Source organism: Arachis hypogaea, chromosome 12 (genome assembly GCF_003086295.3).
Source record: "Arachis hypogaea cultivar Tifrunner chromosome 12, arahy.Tifrunner.gnm2.J5K5, whole genome shotgun sequence".
Taxonomy (NCBI): Eukaryota; Viridiplantae; Streptophyta; class Magnoliopsida; order Fabales; family Fabaceae; genus Arachis; species Arachis hypogaea.
In genome coordinates, this window is record NC_092047.1 from 5,941,978 (window position 1) to 5,966,750 (window position 24,773).

The window sequence follows — 24,773 nt, forward strand, 5'->3', positions numbered from 1 at the left end:
CGAATTGAACTAAAATATAAGTATCTAATCTATAATACTATTTTATTTAATAGTAGATTTTTAAGTCAGTCAGCATGTCAAGAGGGTGCCACTATTCATGACATGCTTATTCATACACTATCATCATGCTATCTACAATATGGTCTCTTCCAATGATAATATCATTGGAGGTAGTAACGTTGGCATTGGAGGAGACGAGCTTTGCTGGAGACCACCACAGTAACATTACCATGGAGGAAAACTAAACAAGTTCATTTCTATAATTTTTCTTTTGAAATTAGTTATAATATGGGAACAGTAGTATAATGCCACAACCAGCACGTTATTTTATGATCCAGATTAAATAACTGTGTTGGAAAAAATAGAATTTACAATAAAACTGTTGTTCCAAAACTGAATCCAAAGAATTGTCACACACATAGTAGTTCATAGAATACTTATGTTCAATTATATTACATGTTCAAAATCCGAAATCTTTTATCACTACTTTTCTTTGTGGGAAGAGTGAACTATATTCAAATTAAGATATGAAAGAACTATATACAAAAGTTTAATTTACTCTCAAATTTAATTTTAAAACTCTCCAAATTTAACAAGTTACTCTATCTCATTCATAATTCCATGAACCGGGATAATTGCATGGTGTCTACAGCACCTGTGCCAGTGCAACACAACACATAATACATCCAATTATTTTTTTTTGTGACTATAATCCATCCAATTATTTAATCATTAGAAAGATCAATAGAAAAAACTCTGAGATAAAGCATACCATAAAATGATATAACAAATTCGCCAAAATCTATTTTCTAATTCTATTGTATAAACATGCCTATTATCACTATTCTTTGATACTAGAATGTATCTTAATTTTAGTGAGTTGGCTGGCATCAAATCTATTTGAACATTTTGTTATTAAAAATAAGATATATATATTAGAGCAAAAAAGAATAGGCTGTACCTTTTATTCCTCAATTTTTTTTTTCATTATGCCAAACTATGTCCTGCAACCGTGAAGAGAAGTTTTTTTAGAACTGCATATAAAATCAGTAATGAACAAGGTTAGCTTCAATAAATAACAACTAGGAGTATATGCATTTGTTTCTAATTTTCAAAAAAGTGATTTTACAACAATTTATTATTATTATTATTATTATTATTAAACCAATTGAAATTTAATTTTAATCATAAGCCATTATAATAATTAAAAAGAAGAAAACGCGAAAGTACCAACATTTTTAGTATTAAAAAAAAAGCAAATGAGACATAAACTACGAAAAACAATGGTTAATTATTAGGTGATTAATATTTTGTTATTAACAGAGCTAAGAAACATGCCTTGTGAAACTCCAGTGTGTAGCCACCAGTTTTCCTCAGCTCCACCACGTGCAAGGAGGGCGCCACTTCGAAAACCTAAATAAGTAGTTTTCTATTTTAGAAACCAACATAAAATCTACTATGAGGATTGCTCATCTCCTCCAATGCTAATTCCTAAAGTTCGTCTAGTTTCAGTTTATGCTCATGTTACTGAGGTCTCTTGGGAGCTCATCTCCTCCGATGCGACTGATACTGCCTCTAAGGTTGGTCACAAAATTTCCATCCTTAATCATGATAGGGCCAACCTCGGAGAGAAGGTCCAAGCATGGTGGTAGACAACTCTTTTGAAGCACGGATTGAGCCATACAATACCCTGATAGAAATTGTTCAGTGACATCAGTAGGAGCAGTTTCAACTGCGTAGGTTTTCATCTTCTCCTCAAGATATTGAGGTATTGAGGATGGAACAAGATTCTCAGGCCCAGATGTCAACAGAGCATAAGCTTTCTGATAAAGCAGAGTAACCTACATCATCCCAATCAAACAATTTAACAAATCAAGATTGACATCAATCAAATGCGCTAATGAAAAGCTAGATAATGATACATAGAGGATATACAGGTAATGATGATCTATCAGAACGAGAATGAGGAAAATTCCATTCCAAGTCGGCAATCTGAGCGGATATTATCTCATGCAGCATCCTGGCACAGTTTATGGACAAGTCAATGGTGGCAGATACCTTCTTAGCCTCAAGAGGCAGTCTGAAAAACCAATGTGAAGCATCATTTAAGGCGTCCTTAGCAAGGCGATGGCCTTGGATGGTGGTGAGATCGCAGGAGAGAGCAATTTGGGTGCAGAGGGCTCCCAGGTTGAAGAGAACAGAGGCCTTCTCGAAATGAATATGGTGCTGAGAAGACTTCTGTTGTGGGTTGAAGGCATCGTACCAAACAAAGATAGGCGGATTAGGCAAGTCAGTCATAAGGAACAAAGGCTCAATCATGCAAAGGCATTTGAAATAGTGGATGAGGCAGTCACGGCGAACGGGTAGAGAGAGGTCATCACGCAGCATTTCACTACGCAATTTGTTTAGCATTTGAAGAAGGCCTTCTACTCTCTCTGCCATGCTCTCAGAGTATTTGAAGACAAAGTAGTTGCGCAGAGTCCCGTAGAGGTCTAAGGGCTCAGTCTTCTTCAAAGGAAATGCCAGAATATGTGACGGAAACGAAGATGAGCGGATTGCGAAATTTGTTGGATAAGGAGGAGGCATGTCCCATGGGTTAGCCACCAGCTTTCCACCATCCATAATCTTGAAAGGGCTGTACTCGAAAAGGATGAGGTCAAGGTATATTCCTTGTTGCTTGGGTCTCCAATGGTACGCCTGGCTGCAAATCCCTCCAACTAGTTTTTCAGTGACAGATTCTGCATCATGACCAACAGGACAAGATTGGAGCAATGAGAATGTATCAGGTAGCTGGGATTCGGGTAGGATGGATGATCGCGTCTGACGAGCCTGCACCTGAAAGTATTTCTTCTTATGACGAAGATGAGGTATCCAAGTTTCGTCAAATGAGCAGACATGTTTGATTGCCGCCGAATCACCAAGTATCAGATCACATGCTCTCTGATAATGCTTAAAAATCTACATCATCAATTCATCATTATCATCATCATAATATTAAAATTAAAAATCTAAAATGAAAAAATAAATGTGAAACCAATCAAGAGTGAAGACTGACCGATTTAAACGAAACGGCAATTCGATGCTGTTGGAGAGCGGGACTGGCGACGGCGTCGTTGTTGTTGTTGTTGTTGTCGTGGAGTTGTTGCTGTAATTTGAGCTCGGAAGCCTGAGCGGAGAAGAGGCGGTGCAGAGCCTCGGCGAAGACGAGAGTCAAGTCGAGGGTGGCGGAGACGCCCTTGGCAAAATCCTTCCAGAGTTTGAAGAAGAATTTGGCGGCGGCATTGAAGGCGTCCATTGCAAGGTGACGGCCAAGGGCGGTGTTGTGGTCGCAAGAGGCCCCAATCTGGCTGCATACGGCGCCAAGGTTGAAGAGAACAGCAGCCTTCTCCAATTGGATGCTGTTGCGCTGCGAGGAGACCCCATCCTCATGCTCGGGGAGGAAGGCGTCGTACCAGAAAAAGGTGATCGGGTCGGAGCCGGCGTCGACGTCGGAGGAGACAGCCGTGAAGAGTGGGTCAACCATGCAGAGACATTTGAAGTAGTGCATGAGGCAGTCACGTTGCATGGAAAATGAGAGGTCCCCAAATCGCTCCACTATGTCCTTGCGGCATTTGTTTAGGGTTTCGAGAACGTTTTAAACTTTCTGTGCATCGCTCTCTGAGTATCTTGTCGCTGCCAAGTTGCGTAACGGCCTGTACAGCTCCACCGGATCAGTCTTCTTCACTGGGATTTTCAGCACCCTTTCTGGATTCGGGTTCGGGTTCAACAATCTCTGATTACCGTTGCTCATAGCGATGGCGAACCAGGGTAGGATTAGGAATGAGTAAATCGATGAAAATCTGAATTGGATTTGTAACTTCCGCACCCTCCCGTTCCTCTTTAACCTATCCAATAAAACATTATTTCTGTTTTTACTAAAACGGGCCTAAAGACACACCTTGGATTGGAGAATTCTTGTTCAACAAAAATCCAATCTACCCGAACCAGAAATAAAGCTTGGAGGCCCAAACACAAAAATTTATTCCTATTTTTATATATTTATACAATGGAGATAGTAGAGGTAGAAATTCTGACGATAAAAGCGAGGTTGCTAGTGGTGATGGTGGACTTTTTTTTGTATTTAACTTTGGAAAAGGAGGGTTTAACATTATAAATAAAACCAACACTAAATTTATGTTAGTATTTAAGATGCTTTTTAGCAAATTCAGAAATCTTATCCCCCTTCTTTTTAATTAAGGGTCGCGTTGGCTTTTGAATAATTGCGTCCAAATGTGTTAATCTACACTCACCAAATCATAGTTTGAGTTTCTCTGCGCCAAATTAAACACCAACTATAATTAGCAAATTTGGATAAATGGGTCAACAGCAATAGCAAAAGATGTAACACTACAATATTATTTTACATGGTCCAGATAATATATAAACTGCAAAGCAAGATAATCCGACTTTGGGGATTATCATTCTTGATACTAGTTCAACCACCAATAACACCAACCTAGAGAACAAATCCTGCTTATATTAGAAAAGGTAATAATAACAGTAATACATTCTGTAAGTAATTTTTTAATGATTAGTAAGCATAAACAAATAAGAACATGCATACAAAAATAAAGCACCAAGCAGATAGATAGTCAGAATTGAAAGGATTAGACATGAGCAGTGCCTTGGGTGACTTTGGATCCTCGCATCTATACTTTCCATCCGGACCAATTCCAAAGATATTTCTTCAATGCTGTGATAGGATCCCTGCCGGCATAGTGTGCCTTCTCAGCTGCCAAAGCAGAAACAGATTCTGATTAGTAATTATTCAGAGCATCGCACAACAATGATAGTTAAAATACGAGTACGAAAAGATAGGAGTACAAAGATGGTAGGGCATGTTAAAAGGGTAGGAGATCCTTTACTTATTTGGCAAACCAATAAGCAATTATATATTAAGTGATCAAGAGAACTACTTGCAAAGTTATAGGCATTTACAAGAAGTCAATGAAAAAGTCAGACCACTTCCCATCATCGACAAGTTAAGCATGCACAAATGCAAGAAACTTAACGGCCTTTAAGATGGGGTGCACACATCAAAATCTATATGACCAAAACAAAATGTAGTCATGCATAATGTAACTACAGATAAATGCAAAGGATCATGATCATTTCCATAAATAAAGATTATATTTAGAATAAGCACTTAATAATGTCAAAATTTATTCACACGAAAACAACATGATCCTTAACAAAAAAAAATAAAAAATAAAAAAGACAACACGCCACCTAATCTCTATTATTTTGAGACATGCTTAAGGCGTCTTTTATTTATTTAAAAAAATGGTCACTAAATTTGACAACTAAGCATTTAAGACAAAAAAGAGATCTACAAAATAGAATTATAAAAAAGGCATTGAATTTTTATAGTTGCAGATAATGAATAATAAGAAGGATAAAAAGAAGAAAATATTGTAGTTAATATTTAATTCCTAAAGTTTGTCTAGTTTCTGTCTATGGTCATGTTACTGTGGTCTCCTGGGAGCTCATCTCCTCCAATGCGACCCATATTGCCTCTAAGGTTGATCACAAGATTTCCATCCTTAATCATGACAGGGCCAACCTCGGAGAGAAGGTCCAAGCATGGTGTTTGACATCCCTCTTGAAGCAGGGATTGAGCCTCACAATACCCTGAAAGAAATTGTTCAGTGACATCACTAGGATCAGTTTGAACATGGCGGGTTTTCATCTTGGACTCAAGAAATTGAGGTATCGAGGATTGAACAAGATTCTCAGCTAAAGGCCCCAATGTCGACAGATCATAAGCTTTCCGACAACGCAGAGTAACCTACATCATCCCAATCAAACACTAACAAATCAAGATTGACATCAATCAATTGCACTAAGAAAAAATCAACTGAAAAGCTAGATGATATACATACAAGATATCCAGCTAATCCAGCTAATGATGATCCATCAGAATGAGAATGAGGACACTTCCATGTCAAGTCGGCAATCTGAGCCGCTATCATCTCGCGCAGCATCTGGACACAGTTTACTGACAAGTCAATGGTGGCAGATGCATTCTCAGCCTCAAGCTTCCACAGTATGGAGAACCAATATGAAGCGTCATATAATGCGTCCATGGCAAGGCGATAGCCTTGAACGGCGCTGAGATCGCAGGAGAGAGTAATGTGGGTGGAGAGGGCTCCCAGGTTGAAGAGAACAGAGGCCTTCTCCAAATGGATGTTGTGCTGAGAAGAGTCCTGTTGTGGGTTGAATGCATTGTACCAAACAAAGATAGGTGGATTGGGTGAGGTAGTCATGGGGAACAAAGGCTCAATCATGCAAAGGCATTTCAAATACTGGATGAGGCAGTCACGGGGCGAACGGGTAGAGAGAGGTCATCACACTGCATTTCACTGCGCATTTTGTCTACCATTTTGAAAAGGCCTTCTACTCTCTCTGCCTCGCTCTCAGAGTATTTAAGGGCAACATAACTGCGAAGGGACTCATAGAGGTCCAAGGGCTCACTCTTCTTCAAAGGGATCGGAGGCATAATTGACAAAGACGAAGAAGAGAGGATTTCCAAATTTGTTGGATAAGGAGGAGGCATGTCCCAAGGGTTGGCCACTAGCTTTCCATCATCAATAATCTTGAAAGAGCTGTACTCAGAGAGGAGGAAGTCAAGGTATGGGATTCGTTCTTGCTTCGGTATAGACTTGTGCTTAAGCTTCCAAATCTCTCTAACTAATTCTGCATCAAGATCAAGAGGACAGGATTGGACCAATGAACTCCAGCAACAAATCCCTCTAACTAATTTTTCAGTGGCAGATACCGCATCATGATCAAGAGGACCGGATTGGATCAATCTGTCTGTTTCAGATAGCTCGGATTTGGGTAGGATGGATGATCGCCTCTGATGAGCCTCCACCGTAAAGAATTTCACCTTCTGATGAAGATGAGCTATCCAGGTTCGGTCAAATGAGAAGACATGTTCGGTTGCAGCCGAATCACCTAGTATCAGATCATTTATTCTAAAATAATTCGCAAAAACCTACATCATCCTCATCATCATCATCATCATATTGAAAATCTAAAATAAAAAAGTAAATGTAAAATCAATCAAGAGTGAAGACTGACCGATTTAAACATAACGGCAATTACATGTTGTTGGAGAGCGGAACTGGCGGCGGCGTCGTTGTTGTTGCTGTCGAGTTGTTGCTTTAATCTGAGCTCCAAAGCCTGAGCGCCGCAGAGGCGGTGCAGACTCTCGACGAAGCGGAGAGTCAAGTCGAGGGTGGCGGAGACGTCCTTGGCGAGAACCTGCCAAAGTTTCAAGAAGAATTTGGTGGCGGCATTGAAGGCGTCGATTGCAACGTGACGGCCAAGGGGGGTGGTGCGGTCGCAAGAGGCCCCAATCTGGCTGCATACGGCGCCAAGGTTGAAGAGAACAGAAGCCTTCTCCAATTGGATGCTGTTGCGCTGCGAGGAGACCCCATTCTCATGCTCAGAGTTGAAGGCGTCGTACCAGACAAAGACGATGGGGTCGGAATGGGAGTCGGAGGAGATAGCGGTGAAGAGTGGGTCAACCATGCAAAGACATTTGAAGTAGTGAATGAGGCAGTCACGTTGCATGGGAAGGGAGAGGTCCCCTCGCTCCACCATGTCGCTACGGCATTTGTTGAGGGTTTCCAGAACGCTTTCAACTTTCTGTGCATCGCTCTCTGAGTATTTTCTCGTTACCAAATTGCGTAACGGCCTGTACAGCTCCACCGGATCACTCTTCTTCACTGGGATTGCCAGAAGCCTTTCTGGATTCGGGTTCCGGTTCAACAACCTCTGATTATCGTTGCTCATGGCGACGGCGAACCAGGATTGGATTAGGAATGAGGAAATCGATGGCTAACCTTGCTCATTACTGATTTTGAAACTATCTAGTTGTTATTCCGCACCCTCTCATTCCGTTTTTTTCTTTGTCATTGTCTGGGCCGGATAACCCAGCCCAAACATTGGCGGGAATTCCACTCCTTCTTCTCCAGCTGCTGTGCGCTCCTCCGTGGTCTTCAATGATGGTTTCTACTCCATGGTAGCCACCATTCATGCCTGAGATGCCATTGAAGGTCTGAAAAGGAACCTCTGATCTCCCTATTCGCCGAACATCTGCCGTCACCCACCGCCAGACCACCGTCGCCAGCTCCCTTATACCGCCGTAACCTTCCCTCTCATTCCTCTTTAACCTATTAAATTATCCAATAAGACATTATTTCTGTTTTTAGTAGAACGGGCTTAAAGACACACCTTGGATTGAAGAATCCTTCAACAAAAATTGAATCTACTAGAACTATTAAGAAAACTTGGAGCAAACACAAAATTTTAACACCGAGTTTGGACTCGTTTTGACAGCTCTACCTGCAACTATGCATTTTCACCAAATATTTTTGTTTCAGAAAAATTTTAACAATTCATTCCAAGCTTAAAGATTGTATTTAGAATAAATACTCAATTCAGTCAATTTTTATTCATACGAAAGACATTACGATTTCTCAGTTACCAAACAGATTGAAAATAATATGTAAATGTTTTATTTGGTGGAGAATGATTGTTACCTAAAATGACATTGCAAGAAGCAAGCGAGACTTTTTGGAAAGGAAGAAATCACGTTGGACAAGAAATATGGTAAGGGAATGGTAACACTTTCTCATTAGAAAGCTTGAAAGAAGAAAAAATGATGTTAAAAAGATCGTAGTGATGGTGATGAGGTACGATCGTATAATTATTGGAAAGCCAACGCGACTCTTAATTAAGAAGAAGGGGAATAAGACACCTGAATTTATTATTACTAGACAATGTAATTTTTCTGCTAAAAAGCATGTTAAATACTAACATAAATTAATTTAGTGGTGGTTTTATTTATAATGCAATCTCACTCTTATCATCGTAATTTCTACTTGTATTATTTCCATTTGTGTCCAAATGCATTACTCTACACTCACCAAATCAAACACTAACTGTAATTAGCAAATTTGGGACAACTTCAAGGTAAATGGATCAACAGCAATAGCAAAAAGATAATCGAACTATGGGGATTATCATTCTTGATACTAGTTCAACCACCAATAATACCAACCTAGAGAACAAATCATGTTTATATTAGAAAACGTAATAATAACAATAATACATTCTGTAAGTAATTTTTTAATGAGTAGTAAGCATATATAAATAAGAACATGCATACAAAAATGAAAGCACAAGCAGAGTCTCAGAATTGAAAGGATTAGACATGAGCAGTGCCTTGGGTGAACTTTGGATCCTCATCTATACTTTTCGCCATCAGGACCAATCCCAAAACCTTTGAAAAGAGGGATAATCTTTAGAGAGAACTATTGCCATACCTTTAATTCAGACGACAAATAAAATGAAATGAAAGAAGATAAAAGAATAGCAAAAATAATTACCTGGTAAAAAAACAAGAGGCAAAAAGAAGAAAAGTATATTTAACTACATGCAGTAAATAAATTGCTGTCAGGTATGTCTAGACACTTTATTAGCATTTGAAGGCCAATGGAATATATTTTTCAATAGAAGATCCTTTTTATTTAATGTCACAACCAATGAAAAAGATATACTACTGAAATGATCACTTTATTCAACCCGCTGTAACCACCCTTTAGCACTATAATGCTCTAGCGGTTCTTGCATAATTTTGAGCAGACGGCCAGAAATACAAAGAAGAGAGGTATTAGAAGAATTAAGAATAAAAATGTAAAAGCCAAAACTTAGATTTGATATTGTATCCTTCAAAATATATGGCTCCAGAAGCTCCAAAAATGTTTCTAGAAAAATATTTAAAATATTTCAAGTGTTACCCAATTGAAGCAGGAAAAGGATATATTTGAAATGTGAGAACACTTCAACAAACTATTGATCTCTTCCTAACCAAAAGAATTATTGAGGCTTGTGCACACAAAGAGAAATAAAGTGCAATTCTCTTTTATGTGATGCAGAATCAAACCGAGAAATTAATCTGTTCTCCAATTCTGCAGAAAAATAGAAAAGGGATCATGGAACGCATTACTAAGGGAATCCAAGAGCCAAGAATTAAAACAATCATGGGTGTGCTGCTGCTAAATATCTTGGTCTATGTATATCGAAGGTAAAAAAAGATGTCAACGAAAGGCATGAAAACTTGCTATGGCCAAGGTAATGGTCAAAAAGTAGAATTGTGTTGATATTGAATTATGGGCCTCAATGGTTGGTTCATTCATTTATTATAAATATTCTAATCCCATTAAAAAGGATCAAATATTCCATGAGATCAAATCCTTTAAAATTGTTTATATTAAGATCATACTTTATTTAGAATAGATAAGGAATAATAAAATCAAAAATCAGAAAAAATTAGACACATAGGAATGACGTGTAAATGTACAATTACTTTTTAAAAAATCACTTACCATCTTTTCCTCTGCCCCTCATTCTTGATGATGCAATTAGCAATATCTTTTTAGGTTAATTTCAATTTTATGATATGCATTTGAACTTTCTGATTAAGAAACTAGGTTTTGAATAATTTTTTTTTAATTAGTATTTTCATTTCTAGTTAACAAAGTTGTATGAACACATGCTATTTTTGTTCTTGATTTGATGAATCCTTGTTGGTTTGGATACCACTTCCTATTGTTTTATCATGTTAATATTGAATTTTGATGAAGTGGATCATATTTAAAAATTAGAAAAAATGACAAATCAATCTCTGACTTTTTTATCTGTTTAAGTGATAACTACTAACATCTGAAGATCAAAATCCTCTTAAATACCCTTAGAAAGAAAGAGATAAGACAGTGTTTAGTTAGTGGGTTTGTCCATCTAATACATAGACATGGTGGTACATGTCTACCGTTTGGATGGAAAGACACAATTTTTTGAAGGAAACAGTGTTACACGGTTGCACACAATAGACGTGTGTTTTGTCTCTTGAGTAAGTTGAGACACACAATTTTTATTCATTTCTACCTTTAATATTTTGTGAAAATTCCCCAAATCTACTCTCCTTCTCCAACCCTTCCCTTCTTCTCCTTCACTCTCACCAACATGCTGTCTTTTGCTTCTCTCCCATGACAACAACTCTCTCTCTCCCTCTCTCCCCCGTATTTAAGCCATTCACAGTGTTTTCCATGTCATCTTCCTGCAAATTTAGGTTTTGTTGTTTCTATATTTGAGTTGTTGAAAATATTGGTAGTGACTGAAAATATTGGTGTTAATGTGATATGGTGTTGATGATGGAAAGAGAGGAATAATATTGACTTTTTAATATAATTGTGATTTGTGTATTATGTTGTGTATTATTTACCAAACAAACCAAGAAAAATTGTGTATTGTTATGTCTATGTCTATTTGTATTTCCATGCAGTATATGGCATTAAACCCTCCCGAATTCCATCTGGCCTATAAAGTTGGGCGTAAACAAGCAATGTAGCCTTAGTGGTAACCATAACAAAGATTTAGCATATTCAGTAGATGATACAGAAAGGATGTCACAAACATCTGAGCTTCATACCACCAATGCAGTATGATGGGTGACAAATACAACACCTCCTTCAACCAAAGAAGAGCCCTTGTTAAAGAGTTTCCAAGGTACATCTCCCCCAACAACACCTCCCATCATGCTACTTATACTGCTGCATGAGGCCGTGGAGCTCCCTGGAACAAGGTTAAGCACTTCCACCATATTCATCAGGATGGAATGGGGAAGCTGACAGCACCAAGCGGACAGATACAGTGCCAAATCCATTGATGGGGCGTTGGGTTGAGGCATCTCAGCAACGAGGAGTATAGGGCGAAGTCCGCAAAGGGTGAATGCTTCCTCTGCAATCGCAGATCATGTCTGCAAAAAACAAAGCTGTTGATTATGAAACCAGACTAAGAGGCTGATTGGTTACAACATGAGATAGTTCCAGAAACAGGGGTGCAAGAGCAATTGGAACTCAAATTCATAAATCTTACCTAGGCAATTGAAGCAGCCTCGGCAACACCACTATCATAAAAAAATAGAGGTTAAAGCTCCATCAGATCACCTAAACTGCTATTGAACTCCATTAAGGACTGTCATAGTTTCTGCTCATTGGCCATGATAAAGGTCAAATAGTAGAATTGAGCCTTAAGGGTTGGAACATTCATTTATTACAAATATTCTAATCCCAGAGATCAAATCCCTTAAAATTGTTTACATTAATATCATATTTTATTGAGAAAAGACAAGGAATAATAAAACCAAAGGTAAAAGAAATTAAATAGGTAGAAATGCTGAGAAATAACCCATAAAACGTATACGTACCATTATGTTTTAAATGCGAGGGGTTTAAAGGGTGTCAAAAAGTTGGAAATGGTGAAAAATTTTATGAGAAAAGATAAGGTAAACATGTTAGGATTGATAAAAACGAAGAAATAGGTGGTGAGTAAGTTTGATGTAGTGCAAATTTAGGAAAATGATGTGAGTTGAGAATTTATGGGATCGGATGGTGCTTCTAGGATTTATTGCTGATGTGGGACGACATGATGTTTAAGTCGAGTAATTATTATAAAGGGGAGAGATGGTTGTGTGTGAAAAGGGTGTTGACAAATAATAATTTCAATTGTGCAATTTACTCGGTGTACGGTGCACATGCTAGAGAGGACAAACTGACTATGTAGGAAGAGTTGAGTTTTATCTATTTGGGTTATGTCAAGTCCCAATTTGCTACATGGATGACTTTAACCGTGGATGAGAGGAAAGGAGCCAATTCATTATTAGCAGTAGCGGAAAAGCAAAAAATTTTAAAAGCTGGTGAATTTAGAGACAAATGACCGCAAGTTTACTTGGTTCAGGATCAATCGTATAGTCACATTGATCGGGTGTTGGTTAGTGTAGAATGGGTTGAAGAGTTTTCTAAGACGTAACTTAAAAAGTGGTAGAGAAGTTTATCGGATCATTGTCTGTTGATGGGTTTTGTACTATTATCTAGAATACTTTGCTAGAAAGGAATAACAGAATATTTAAAAATAAAAAAGTAGGTGTTGCGAAAGTTATCAACAAGTCGATTAAAAACTACAAAGAATAGATTAATTTTGATCCTTCTAATTGTTGATGACAATACCGATAATTACAGTTTAATTTTCTGTTTTGTTACCTAATAACTTTATACTTTCTAGCTGCTCCATCTTATAAAAAAAATGATAAGCTTATAATAATAGCTAAACCCTATATATTTTTATAGAAATGTTTGGGGTACAATAATAAATAGCCAAAACAGTCTAAATGTATTTAAAACTAATTTTTTTAAGCACTTCATGGATAGAATATACCCATTGATATAACCACTTAGGAATATATGCAGATAAAATCAAATATGACCGTAATTTGGATCCAATCCTCACAATTTTCATTGGATTGGATCGCATATGATATCCACATTTTTAAGGGTCTCGCAAAACAGAAATTTTATTTAGAAGCATATTTCTATATAAAATAATTTAATAAAATTATTTTTCACATTTTAAAATTTATTTATTCCTAAAATATTTTTAAACAAACTTTTTTTAATAACAAAATGAACAATAACAGGAGGATCTCACTGAACAGAACCAAAGAACAAGTGAACAAGTATAATCCATGATATCTAATTCTTTTAGACATATAAACAGTAACATCACACAACAACATATTACAAAACACAATTATTCACAATTCACATATATGAATATGTTTACCTGCAACACTATTGTTAAAAAGGAAAAGTACTTTCTCAGTAGCAAAGAAAAGTAGAAACGACTCACTGTCTGCTTCAGCCAATTCTAAAAACAGTTAATATACTAATTGTTTTTCATTAATTTCATCTGAAAAACACCACAGAGTGCACCATTTGTCAAACAATACTCACTTTATGATCCAAAGTGGATAAACTTCTTAGCGCAACAAAATACATAGTCACCACTCACCAATAGATGGAAGGATGAAAACATACTGCCAACCACTATACTTGATAGTCGGTAGTAGTTTATGCTTGTAGGTAAATAACCTAAACTAAAATCATGGGTTAAATAAGTAATGAGTGAGCAAGGTAGAATGATCATGACAATAACAGTTTATAAAAAATAAAACACCAGTCACAATTCATAAATGATCATGACATAGCAGTTTCCTCAATTGAGAGCCTAAAATTCTCTCTCCAATTTCATTAATAGAATCTGACTACAATGCCAAAATATACTACCATTGCATCTCTAGTTTCTTCAGATCCAATAGAATATAAGTAATGAAGGCAATGTGACTACACATTTTTAACTCCATTCTAGTAATGTAAAATCATAGGCTGATGCTCTTAAGTCCAAAGTCACATATATTAGTTAATTCTTATTGATTACCATTGCATTCATTTCCTAACTTCTTAATCTTCCAGTCTGAGTTAGAACAAATAAAGCATGATACAAAGAGTTTACCGAAATTCCATCAACACAGATATAGGGGCCGATTCTCAGATGAACATAAAGGCCACTTAGTTGCTGCATCAGTCTTATGAACTTCATCAAATTATATTCCACTCAAAATAATATTGCACTGATCAACAAACAAAAGATTTATTAATACTGCACTCATAAGTTCTCTACTATCTATGCAATCTAATAATTCAATGCGCACGTGTAAATGGATGCACTTTCAAATGCAGATCAGGGAAATGTCAAGCCAACCATTATGGCATCACATAATGATTTTGAATGATTTCTAATGAACATGAGCAAAAGTCTAGCAACACATCATGCCTTCTTCTGTACTAAGAATTAACAAACCTGTACGATATAGAGGATGTGGCTACATCAACCTGTTTTCCAGCATCATCAAACAAAGCTCGCACCTGAAAGAACCAAATCGAAGATGTTAAGCAATGAGGCAACAAAGCAAGTAAGTATTTATCTTAGATCTTTCATTTGGAGAATATGGGGAGTACCACTTTGTGAGCCTCACTTTTCATTGTCAATTTATGAGAAGCACAAAGTGAATCCGAAAACAAATTTAAAGAAATCAAAAAGCAAAAATTAGAAAAAAAAAATAAAAATAAAAATAGACAATGTGTTTATGATAAGACTATAGATGGAACAAATGACTACCACCTTTATAGATGGAACCATAGCAAAAGCTTCCTCCACAGTTTCTGGGCAAAGATTACCAAGGACACACAGCTGCAACAAATTCAAGTAAACACAGATTTCATATATCATTATGAAAGGTGAAAATTTGTTCCTAAACATAATTCATTAAGGGAACAGAGATATTACCTCAAACTCAGCCAATTGATATCGTGTAAGAATTATGTACGTTTTTAAGGATCACAAATTCACAATTTTCATGCAAAGGTGTCGCAATACCACAATCCACACACACACACACACACACACACACAACACGTCACAAATTCACAATCCTCAACTCTAATGTTTTTAAAAGTTTCAAGCTTCTTAATTCTCAACTCCACATAATGGATTGTACACTAAACTCGTCTGTAAGGTAAGCTTCTTAAAAATATTTGCAGTGTTATCCAATTGAAGCAGGAAAACGATATATTTGAAATGTGAGAACACTTCAACAAACTATTGATCTCTTCCAAACCAAAAGAATTATTGAGGCTTGTGCACACAAAGAGAAATAAGAAGTGCAATTCTCTTTTCTGTGATCCAGAATTGAGAATCAAACCGAGAAATCAACCTGTTCTCCAATTCTGCAGAAATAGAAAAGGAATCATGGAACTCATTACTAAGGGCATCCAAGAGCCAAGAATTAAAACAATCATGGGTGTGCTGCTGCTAAATATCTTGGTCTATGCATATCGAAGGTCAAAAAAGATGTCAACCAAAGGCATGAAGAACTTGCTGTGGCCATGGTAATGGTCAAAAAGTAGAATTGTGTTGATATTAAAGTATGGGCCTCAATGGTTGGTTCATTCATTTATTATAAATATTCTAATCCCGCTAAAAGGGATCAAATATTCCATGTGATCAAATCCCTTAAAATTGTTCACATTAAGATCATACTTTATTCAGAATAGATAAGGAATAATAAAATCAAAGATCAGACAAAATTAGAAACATAGGAATGTAGAAAAATAACACAACGTGTATATGTACAATTACTTTTTAAAAAATCATCTACCATCTTTTCCTCTGCCCCTCATTCTTGATGATGCAATTAGCAATATCTTCTTGGGTTAAATTCAATTTTGTGATATGCATTTGAGCCTTCTGATTAAGAAACTAGATTTTGAATAATTTTTTAGTTAGTATTTTCATTTCTACTTTACCAACTTGTATGAACACATGCCATTTTTGCTCTTGATTTGATTAATCCTTGTTGGTTGGGATACTACATCCTATTGTTTTGTCATGTTAATATCGATTTTTGATGAAGTGGAGCATATTTATGATTACAAAAGGAACTTTTCATGATCTGCGGTGTTTATAGGAATCTAATCCGAAAATTACGGATATGGATCCCATCCGCAGGGCTATAAGAAATTTTATAAGCAAACAGATGCTCACAAGTAAAATTTTATACTATAAAGAGTTTTGCTAACAAGTTCCCTTATAGGGCACTTATTAAGAATACTAAAATAGAAATTCTGTATAGAACAAGTAAACTTTTTAATACATTTAAAATCCTTGAACACTTCAGAACCTTATACTTTCTATAAAAAGTTTCTATTCTTGTATTCTTAATAAGTGCCCTTGGCAAAATCCTACCATAAATTAGTGTACTTCGCTTCAGTGGCAAAAGAAAAAATTTACCTCGTTGCCGGCCATATCACCAATTCACCATTGCCCGGGTGCATGTTGATGTCTTCGTCGCCGGCCTCGGCATTGCCGAGAGCGATCGTGACGTCATGAAAACCGCTGATGGCGAGGACGAAGGCGCCGGGGACTACTAGATGGACAGTGATGTTGAAGTCGACATAGGTGGAAAAATTCCCATTCTGGTCGTAATCCATGACGATCGGGGGAATCGCTAACACCATCATCACCACCTTGATGTCACTATCCACCTCGAAGTCCCCCGTCGCCTCGTCCTCGCCATAAGCGGCTTTCATGGGGTCGCCCTCGGCCTCGGCCTCGCCATCAGCTAATTCCGCAATCGCCATAGCAAGAAGTCTGTTGAAGCTGCTGCTCATTCTCGTGCTCCAGAATCAATGGGACTTCACAATTCATCAAGCACTTCGCCTTCAAAAACTCTGGAGAACAAAAAAACGATCTGTTCTTTCTCCTTCGGTGAGTGGTGTTGTTGTAGCTTGTTGCTTAAAATGAGGAGGAGGAGGATGTGGTGGTACTGTGCTAGTACATTAGTTGAGATTTGAATTCAGAGAAAATCGAAACCAGGGAATGAGATAGAGAAAGAGACAAAATATCATTATCGTGTGTTTGTTTGAGGTGAAGATGAGAGGAAGGAAAAGGAAGGGAAAAAAATTGAAAGGAAAATAATTATTTTTTTTGTTTGATTGAGAGGAGAAATGGGAGAGAAAAGAAAATGAGATAGAAAAATATTGGTAGAATCTACTAATTTTTTTTTTCTCCAACAATGATTTTCTCTCTACTTCCAATATTATCCTTTTATTTTTTTTAATATATTTTATAATATAAGAATAAAATTGTCTTATATTATTTCTTTTTTTTTTATTTTTTTTTTATCCAAATACATCTAAAAAAATAAAAATTTACTCAATTTTTTTCTTTTTTTTTTTTTTCCTTTTTATTTCTTTTCTCTCTATTTTTTTCCTTCCAACTAAACATATAGAGAGGTGTATATACAACCGAATAAGATCTTTGTTCACAAGAGTATCCAATGGCCTAAGCGTACAATGTGTATAATGGGCTAAATCTTAATAAACATCTCATGTTTTAAAAAGCTAATTTTGGGTTCACCAAAATTCGAACTCTTAACCTTTCGGATCTGGAACTCTAATACCATGTCCTGAAATCACTCATCCTAAAAACGTAACTTGACAGGACAATGTAACACTAATAATCATATCTCTAATACTTTTTAAACCTTCATTGGCTCCCTATACTTTCTCTAATGTTATAACAGTTGATTGCATTCATTGTAATAATTACATATTACAAAAATTTTGTGAATTATGCACGTTAATGAGAACTTTTTGTTTTTAATATTGGAGTGGTAGTGGTGTTTTTTTTAAATGTAGATTATTGGGGTGTTATACTCAAATGTGGAATTGTTTAACTAGAGAAGCAGAAATCGGACCATCCAATTTCTAGAAGTATACAAATCGGACCGTCCGATTTGTAAAAGTACAGAAATCGGACCGTCCGATTTCTGAGAGGTACACAAATCGAACTGTCCAATTTGTGTTAAAAAAATAAAAAATTTTAAGTACAGAAATCCGACCCAAGAATTTATGTACTTCCACAGTTTTAAAAAACACAAAAAATTACAATATTAAGATATATCACCACTTTTACTTCCATAACAAAAAAAAATTAGCCTTAATATGATTCACCATATTAATATTTAAATTGCTTTATCTATCATGGTAGGAATGACAAATAATAGAATATTTTATAATAAAAGATAAATTTCAAATTTAATAATAATAAAAGCATATCTTATATTTATTGTGCAGGTTGATTTCATTTTATAGTATATAATTTTTTCATTCTTCATATGTTTTTAAAAATAATTTTTAACCTTAAAACTTCCAAAGAGCACAAGGCATTTTTTTAATAAAAATTTTGGTTCATCTCAATTTTGTAAGTGTTCGATTCATATTCACAATATAATTTTTTTTATAAGCACTGCTTTAGTTTTTTACTTATTATTTTATATTTTATATTTTTTCTTTTTACGAATGAAATTCCTCTTCTCCTTTCACCCATTAAGTAAAGTCTTGAAGAAGGAATGAAAAAGACAAAAGGATGGATAGATTAGCAAATTCTCCGAATAAACTCCAATCAATAAATCGGGTTAGTAGCTCTATCAATTCGTATTTGTGAGAAAAATAAATTTCAAAATTTTTATGACATGAACGGTGGTTTTAGAATGTATCATTGACACTATATTAAACTTGCATATTTTTGTGATAGGAGCCCTGCGGATTCTGAGTTCTAACATTTCCAAAGCTTCTTGACAAAAAAATAATTACTTTCTCTTTTAATTTGCTTTTTTTTTTCTTTTCCAGAGTTTTGCCTTTGGCTCTAAAGCATCCCGGGTTTCATCTTTTTCCAATGGTTGAAAGTTGAAACTTGGAACAAAGTCAATTTCATTCCCTAGTGCTTGTTTTAGTGCCAATAAGTTGATAAAAAAATATATTTTTTAATAAATATATTTTTTAAAATTTTTTTGAGTGTGTTTAGTAAATTTTTAGTAATAAAAATAAAAGTATTAAAAATAATATTTTTTTAAGTTATTTACATTTTTTTAAATAATTTTTTTCTTAAAAAAATATTTTTATATAATAAATAAACAAAAAAATATTTTTATATTATTGTTCTCAATATAATAGATAAATAAAAAGATATTTTTGTATGAGATATTTAAACTAAAATTATTTTTACTTTTGCTAAAAAATCTTTAGAAAAAATATAACTCAACAAAATTATTTAAACTAAAATTATTTTTCACTCGGATATGACTAATGTTTTTCTTTAATCTGCAATCTATATGGTAAAATTCATTCCAAAATTCTAAAACCAGAACAACTTAGCTAACAAGTTCATAATTTTAAAGTAAATTCCAGGTTCGATTTTGCTTTGTCGAGTTTTCATCATATAAATCAAGTTTCACCATTTTAACCAAGCACTATGCATTTGAGGCTTGGTGTTACCATATTAGAACTTATTTATATTATACACATTTACCCTTTTCTTCGTTGTGCTTTTCAATATCCATACACTCCATATAGAGATTTCAGAGGTACTCATTACACGAAACATAAATTATGTAATTTAGTGGAATATATTGTAATTCTGCAGATTACTCTGCATCTCTATTAGACTATATTGTAATAGAGGATGGTATAATATGCAAGTTACTCCACTTGAGCTGTTGTTCAAGCTGTTACTTTCATCCCAAACATAAATTTCAAAAAAACACTTGAAAGGATTTGTACTCCACTTCAAAAAAACCTCTTTATAGTGTAATTACAGTCTTATTGGTGCTTATATGTGAACAATAGGTAAGGGAGGCTTAATGTAATGCTAGGGAGAAAAAAAAATTGTTGAAATAATTCAAAATTATCTTATTTAATATTTATTTACGAGAAAGTTTAGGGAGTCAGTATTTTTATCAAAATTTGGCCAGCAAAAAAAAAGTGAGTAATCTCATATCATTAGATAAAATCTCACACCATTAAAAATACTAATAATGATTAATTAATGGCTACAAAACACACAATTTGCTGATTTCTAATACTCCTCTTTATTTATTACAGAATGTATTAAATAAAACAAAAAATAATAAATTTTAACCCTTTCTTGACTAATTTTTTTGTTATAAAATATTTTCGATTCACGAATTAGTGAATTACCCAAACTCAAATACTGGATTTATCCAATGACACTAATGATGACCATAATACTCTCAGAACTCCTCTATGCAACCAACATATCCAAGGTTTGTTTAATATTTTTTAGGCTTTAGATTATACTATTTATCTTAAGTATGTAATAATTAGGATAAAGCACATTTACACAGCTACAAGCCTTCTCATATTTTGCATAAGTATGTATTTGCTAATGCATGTGATGATGTGAAATAGGTACATTTGGGTGTAATTTTATTGTATTTCCTGTTTCATTCTGTCTGTGTATTGATACGGTATTTTACAACCACACTTATTAACCGGAAGTGTATCGGGTCGTACCAAGTAATATCTTACGAGAGTAAGGGTCGATCCTACGAGGATTGATGGACTAAGCAACAATAGTGTTTGATAGGCTTAGTTAGACAAACAAAAATTGGTGTTGAGATGCAGTATAAAAGAGATTAAACAATATAAAAAATATTGAAGAAGGGCAAGTAATTAAGTTGGAAATAATATATGGAGAGGGCAGTTAAGGCTTTAGAGTTATCTATTTTTTAGATTGACTTTTCTTATTAACTATTTTAATTATGCAAGATTTAATTCATGGCAAACTATTTATGACTAGACCCTAATTCCTTAGACTTTCCTAGTCTCCTCTAAAATTCATCAACTGCCAATTTCTTGGTCAATTAATTCCAATTAGAGGGTGATGATCAAATCCTAGTTTATATGCCACAAGAATCCTAATTATTCAAAGATAAATGGATTATATGTCACATATCCCGTTAAATACAAACAATTAGAAATTCAGGATAATATGTTTTCAAGCTATTGTTCAAGTAAAGAGTTTTTCCAAGTTTTACAAAAACTCAAATAGAACGTGGGTCATACTTCCGTTCCACCCAAATTCATAAAATAAAGAACGAAAACAATTATTGAAATATAAATCAAAACATGAATTAAAATAGAAAAATAATATTATCAATCCATATAATAGACAGAGCTCCTAACCTTAACAATGGAGGTTTAGTTGCTCATGGAAAAGAGAAATTAAGGATTCAGGTAAAAATGTACCCCCTTTGCAATCTGATGGCATCAGATCCCTTTTTATAACTAATCCTAATAAATTTAAAATCTAATATTTAAAATTAAACTTAAAATAATATCTTTTCCTAATTTAAGATTTGAATTTAAATTCAAATTAATTAACAAGTCTTCAGCTGATGGGTGGGAGCCACTTGATTTGTCCATTCTGCAGCTTCTAATATGTGATTTCTGGGCTAAGAACTGGGTCAAAACAGCCCAGAAATCGCCCCCAGCGTTTTTCTATATTTTCTGCACGTGGCGCATGTGACGCGTCCGCGTCGTCCATGCGTTCGCGTCATTTGTGAAGATTCCAGTCCACGCGATCGCGTCAGGCACGTGATCGCGTCATTTCGATTTTCTCCATTCCGCGCGGTCGCGTGAGCCATGCGTCCGCGTCGGTATTCGTTGGTCATCTTCTTGGCTTCTTCTCTTTCTCTGCAGAAACTCCATCAAATTCCGCCAAATGCTACCTAAAATAAACAGTATTGCACAAAATTCAAAATAGCATCCATAGTGGCTAAAATATAATTAATTCTTAATTAAACTCAATAAATTAGATGCAAATTCACTAGGAAAAGATAGACAATATACTCACGCATAATATATCTTGTATTAAACGTGACAAGGTATTGTTATGAACCTCTGATTAATTAGAGTCGGTAATATGGAGTTCTTTAAAGTAGGAAACTGAAGCTCATCGCGAAAAAGAGAGTTAACTTCAATTAATTTCTTCAGTTTAGCAAGCAGTATTCCAATAAGAAAATGTTGTATCCACATATAGCTGCTCATTACTTTTGCAACTTTCATTTAAAAACAAAAATTTTAACTGTGTAAGCTAGAACATGTTAAATAAATCAAAGAACCAAAATAAATTTTGTTATTCATATATGATGTTAGACTAGGAATTTAAGAATGTAAACTGTTCTTGTATGGATACCTGGAGGGAGAGCTCGGTCTCTGGGAATCGACGCCGAGTTGTTATTTTCGGTGCCGACCTTTGAGCTTTGTGGTAATCCGAGCTTTACTCCAAGAGGATGTCCAATCGCATAGAGCTTTGAGCAAGAAATAGGGGGAGTGTACCTGCAAAGGCACTCCGAAACTTAAGTCAGTATTCTGTATTATTCGAACTTACTGAAGAAAATACTTTACCTTGCTTTATATGATGGACCTTTCGTCTGTTACGCTTTTGGCATTAAGGTCGGTCTTAAAAATGGTGGATAACGTATCCGAGTTATGTGCCGTTTGATCGTCGGTTATGATAGAAGCATTTATCTACCCGAGTTATAGCTCATAAATGGACGAGCTATAACGGATGACGCCGAGTTATAGCTTGTAAATAATGATCATATCAAGTCTGATTGTAATGTATAACGCCGAGTTATAATGTAAAGTGCCGAGTTATAGTGCATAATACCGAGTTATTGTATATAATGCCGAATTATGATATCGGATTTGTAACGGCCGTATCATAGCCCCCAAGCTTAGCCTGACTATATTTTGATAAAGCAGGTTGAGTTTTTTTAGTTATAACTCGGCGATTTGAGTTATAGGTATGGAGCCCCCAGATCAACTTACTTTATTAAAATAATGAATAATTTGAATTTCAGACGTGATTTGAAGTTAACATGTATTGGAAAGTGTAGTAGTCTTGTCATTGATTGTGCCTTTGATTTTTCCAATGTAATTTTGAACCGTTGATTTAATAGATGCAACGGTTAGATTTTTTCATGGAACTGAATAGTTAATTTGAATAGTTGATGAGACGATTTTGATAAAAGTGAATTGGTTGGACGAGAATATTGAGTTAGTTCACCGTTGTTTGGTGATTTGATTGAGTTTGATTGCGCATGTGTAAATGATGCAACTTTGAATTGAAGAGTTGTCGCAAATGGATCAGTGTTTGTACTTGTATGATATGTGATTGAGTTTGTTGACTGTTGATAGTCATAGTTCGGAATTGAGTATTGAGTTTGATTGCGCATGTGTAAACGATGCGACTATGAATTGAAGAATTATCGCGAATGGATAATTGATTAAAGATTGTGTTTGATTGCGCATGTGTAAACGATGCGACTTTGAATTGAAGAATTATCGCGAATAGATAATTGATTGAAGAACATCACAAAAGGATTCAAAATATTGATTTTCAAATTCTTTTCCATGGTCACTTCTAATTGAAACAATTTTTAAACTCTTTTCATTTTGAATCTTTTTGCTGAATTTTTCAAAAACAGAAAATGCTTCATGTTTATGAGCAAGAAAGAACACCCAACCAAACCGAGTGTAGTCATCCACAATAACCATGCCATAACTTTTTCCTCCAAGACTTTGAGTCCTAGTTAGTCCAAACAGATCAAGATGCAACAACTCCAATGGTTTCTTAGTTGAGATTTCTTCCTTGGGTTTAAAAGATGTTTTTGTTTGTTTACCCATTTGACAAACATCACAAGTGATATCCTTATCAAATTTAATATTAAGAAGACCTCTCACTAAGCCCTTTTTAACAAGCTTAGAGATTTGGAACATGCTAGCATGTCCTAATCTCTTATGCCACATCTATTTTTCAGATTCCATTGAAGAGAAACAAGTCATATTTTAAACTTTAAGATCATCTAGTGTGAGACCATAAACATTGTCACTTCTTTTTGCAACAAATAGAACAGTCCCTATTTTCTCATTTATGACTCTACAATCTATTTTTCTAAAGGTTACAACATATCCAAGGTCACACAATTGACTTATGCTCAATAGATTATGCTTTAACCCATCTACCAAAAAGACACTATCAATGCAAGTAGAAAAATCTTTGCTAACCTTACCAATGGCAATTATTTTACCTTTACCATTATCTCCGAAAGTGACAAATCCTCCATCATACTTGTTGAGTTTGATGAAGAAAGTATCATTTCCGGTCATATGCCTTGAACATCCACTATCAAGATACCACATGTCCAATTTCTTCTTGGATGTAAGGCAAACCTGCATGTTCTTCAACTAACCTTAGGTATCCAAATCCATTTGGATCATTTTATGTGAAATCTTCTTGGTTGCCCAAGAGTATTATAATCATGAACAACTTTATATAATTTACTATCATTACCAAAAGACCTTAGAAAGATGAAGCATTGTTGAGGGTCATGACCTTTT

The 24,773-nt window shown here is 35.2% G+C and overlaps 2 protein-coding genes and 1 long non-coding RNA gene across 12 annotated transcripts; all 3 read right to left on the bottom strand.

Annotated features, from left to right (window-relative positions):
* Positions 1-394: 394 nt before the first annotated feature.
* On the bottom strand, positions 395-4,036 carry LOC112726572 (uncharacterized). 3 transcript variants are annotated; one of them, XM_072208606.1, is made up of 5 exons: positions 3,056-4,036; positions 1,936-2,958; positions 1,339-1,841; positions 962-1,034; positions 395-655 (listed from the first exon to the last, which is right to left on the bottom strand). In XM_072208606.1, exons 1-3 carry the CDS (start codon positions 3,563-3,565, stop codon positions 1,509-1,511), a joined length of 1,866 nt encoding a protein of 621 aa, XP_072064707.1. In that variant the 5' UTR covers positions 3,566-4,036; the 3' UTR covers positions 395-655; positions 962-1,034; positions 1,339-1,508. The 3 variants fall into 3 exon arrangements, with proteins under 3 accessions (XP_072064707.1, XP_025631786.1, XP_025631787.1); XM_025776001.3 differs by having other exon boundaries at positions 395-1,034; XM_025776002.3 differs by lacking the exons at positions 395-655; positions 962-1,034 and having other exon boundaries at positions 2,059-2,958; positions 3,056-3,846.
* Positions 4,037-5,348: 1,312 nt separating this feature from the next.
* Positions 5,349-7,984, bottom strand: LOC112726573 (vacuolar-sorting protein BRO1-like). Its single transcript, XM_025776003.3, has 3 exons — positions 7,123-7,984; positions 5,922-7,036; positions 5,349-5,827 (listed from the first exon to the last, which is right to left on the bottom strand). Exons 1-2 carry the CDS (start codon positions 7,837-7,839, stop codon positions 6,338-6,340), a joined length of 1,416 nt encoding a protein of 471 aa, XP_025631788.1. The 5' UTR covers positions 7,840-7,984; the 3' UTR covers positions 5,349-5,827; positions 5,922-6,337.
* A 3,365-nt stretch (positions 7,985-11,349) lies between these two features.
* On the bottom strand, positions 11,350-17,500 carry LOC112726574 (uncharacterized). Of its 8 annotated transcripts, XR_011868208.1 has the most exons (7): positions 16,795-17,423; positions 15,292-15,731; positions 15,127-15,195; positions 14,806-14,870; positions 14,458-14,575; positions 11,986-12,096; positions 11,436-11,866 (listed from the first exon to the last, which is right to left on the bottom strand). It is a non-coding gene; the product is annotated as an uncharacterized lncRNA (long non-coding RNA). The 8 variants fall into 8 exon arrangements; XR_011868206.1 differs by having other exon boundaries at positions 11,350-11,866; positions 11,986-14,575; positions 16,795-17,491; XR_011868210.1 differs by lacking the exon at positions 14,458-14,575 and having other exon boundaries at positions 11,350-11,866; positions 16,795-17,414.
* Positions 17,501-24,773: the final 7,273 nt, after the last annotated feature.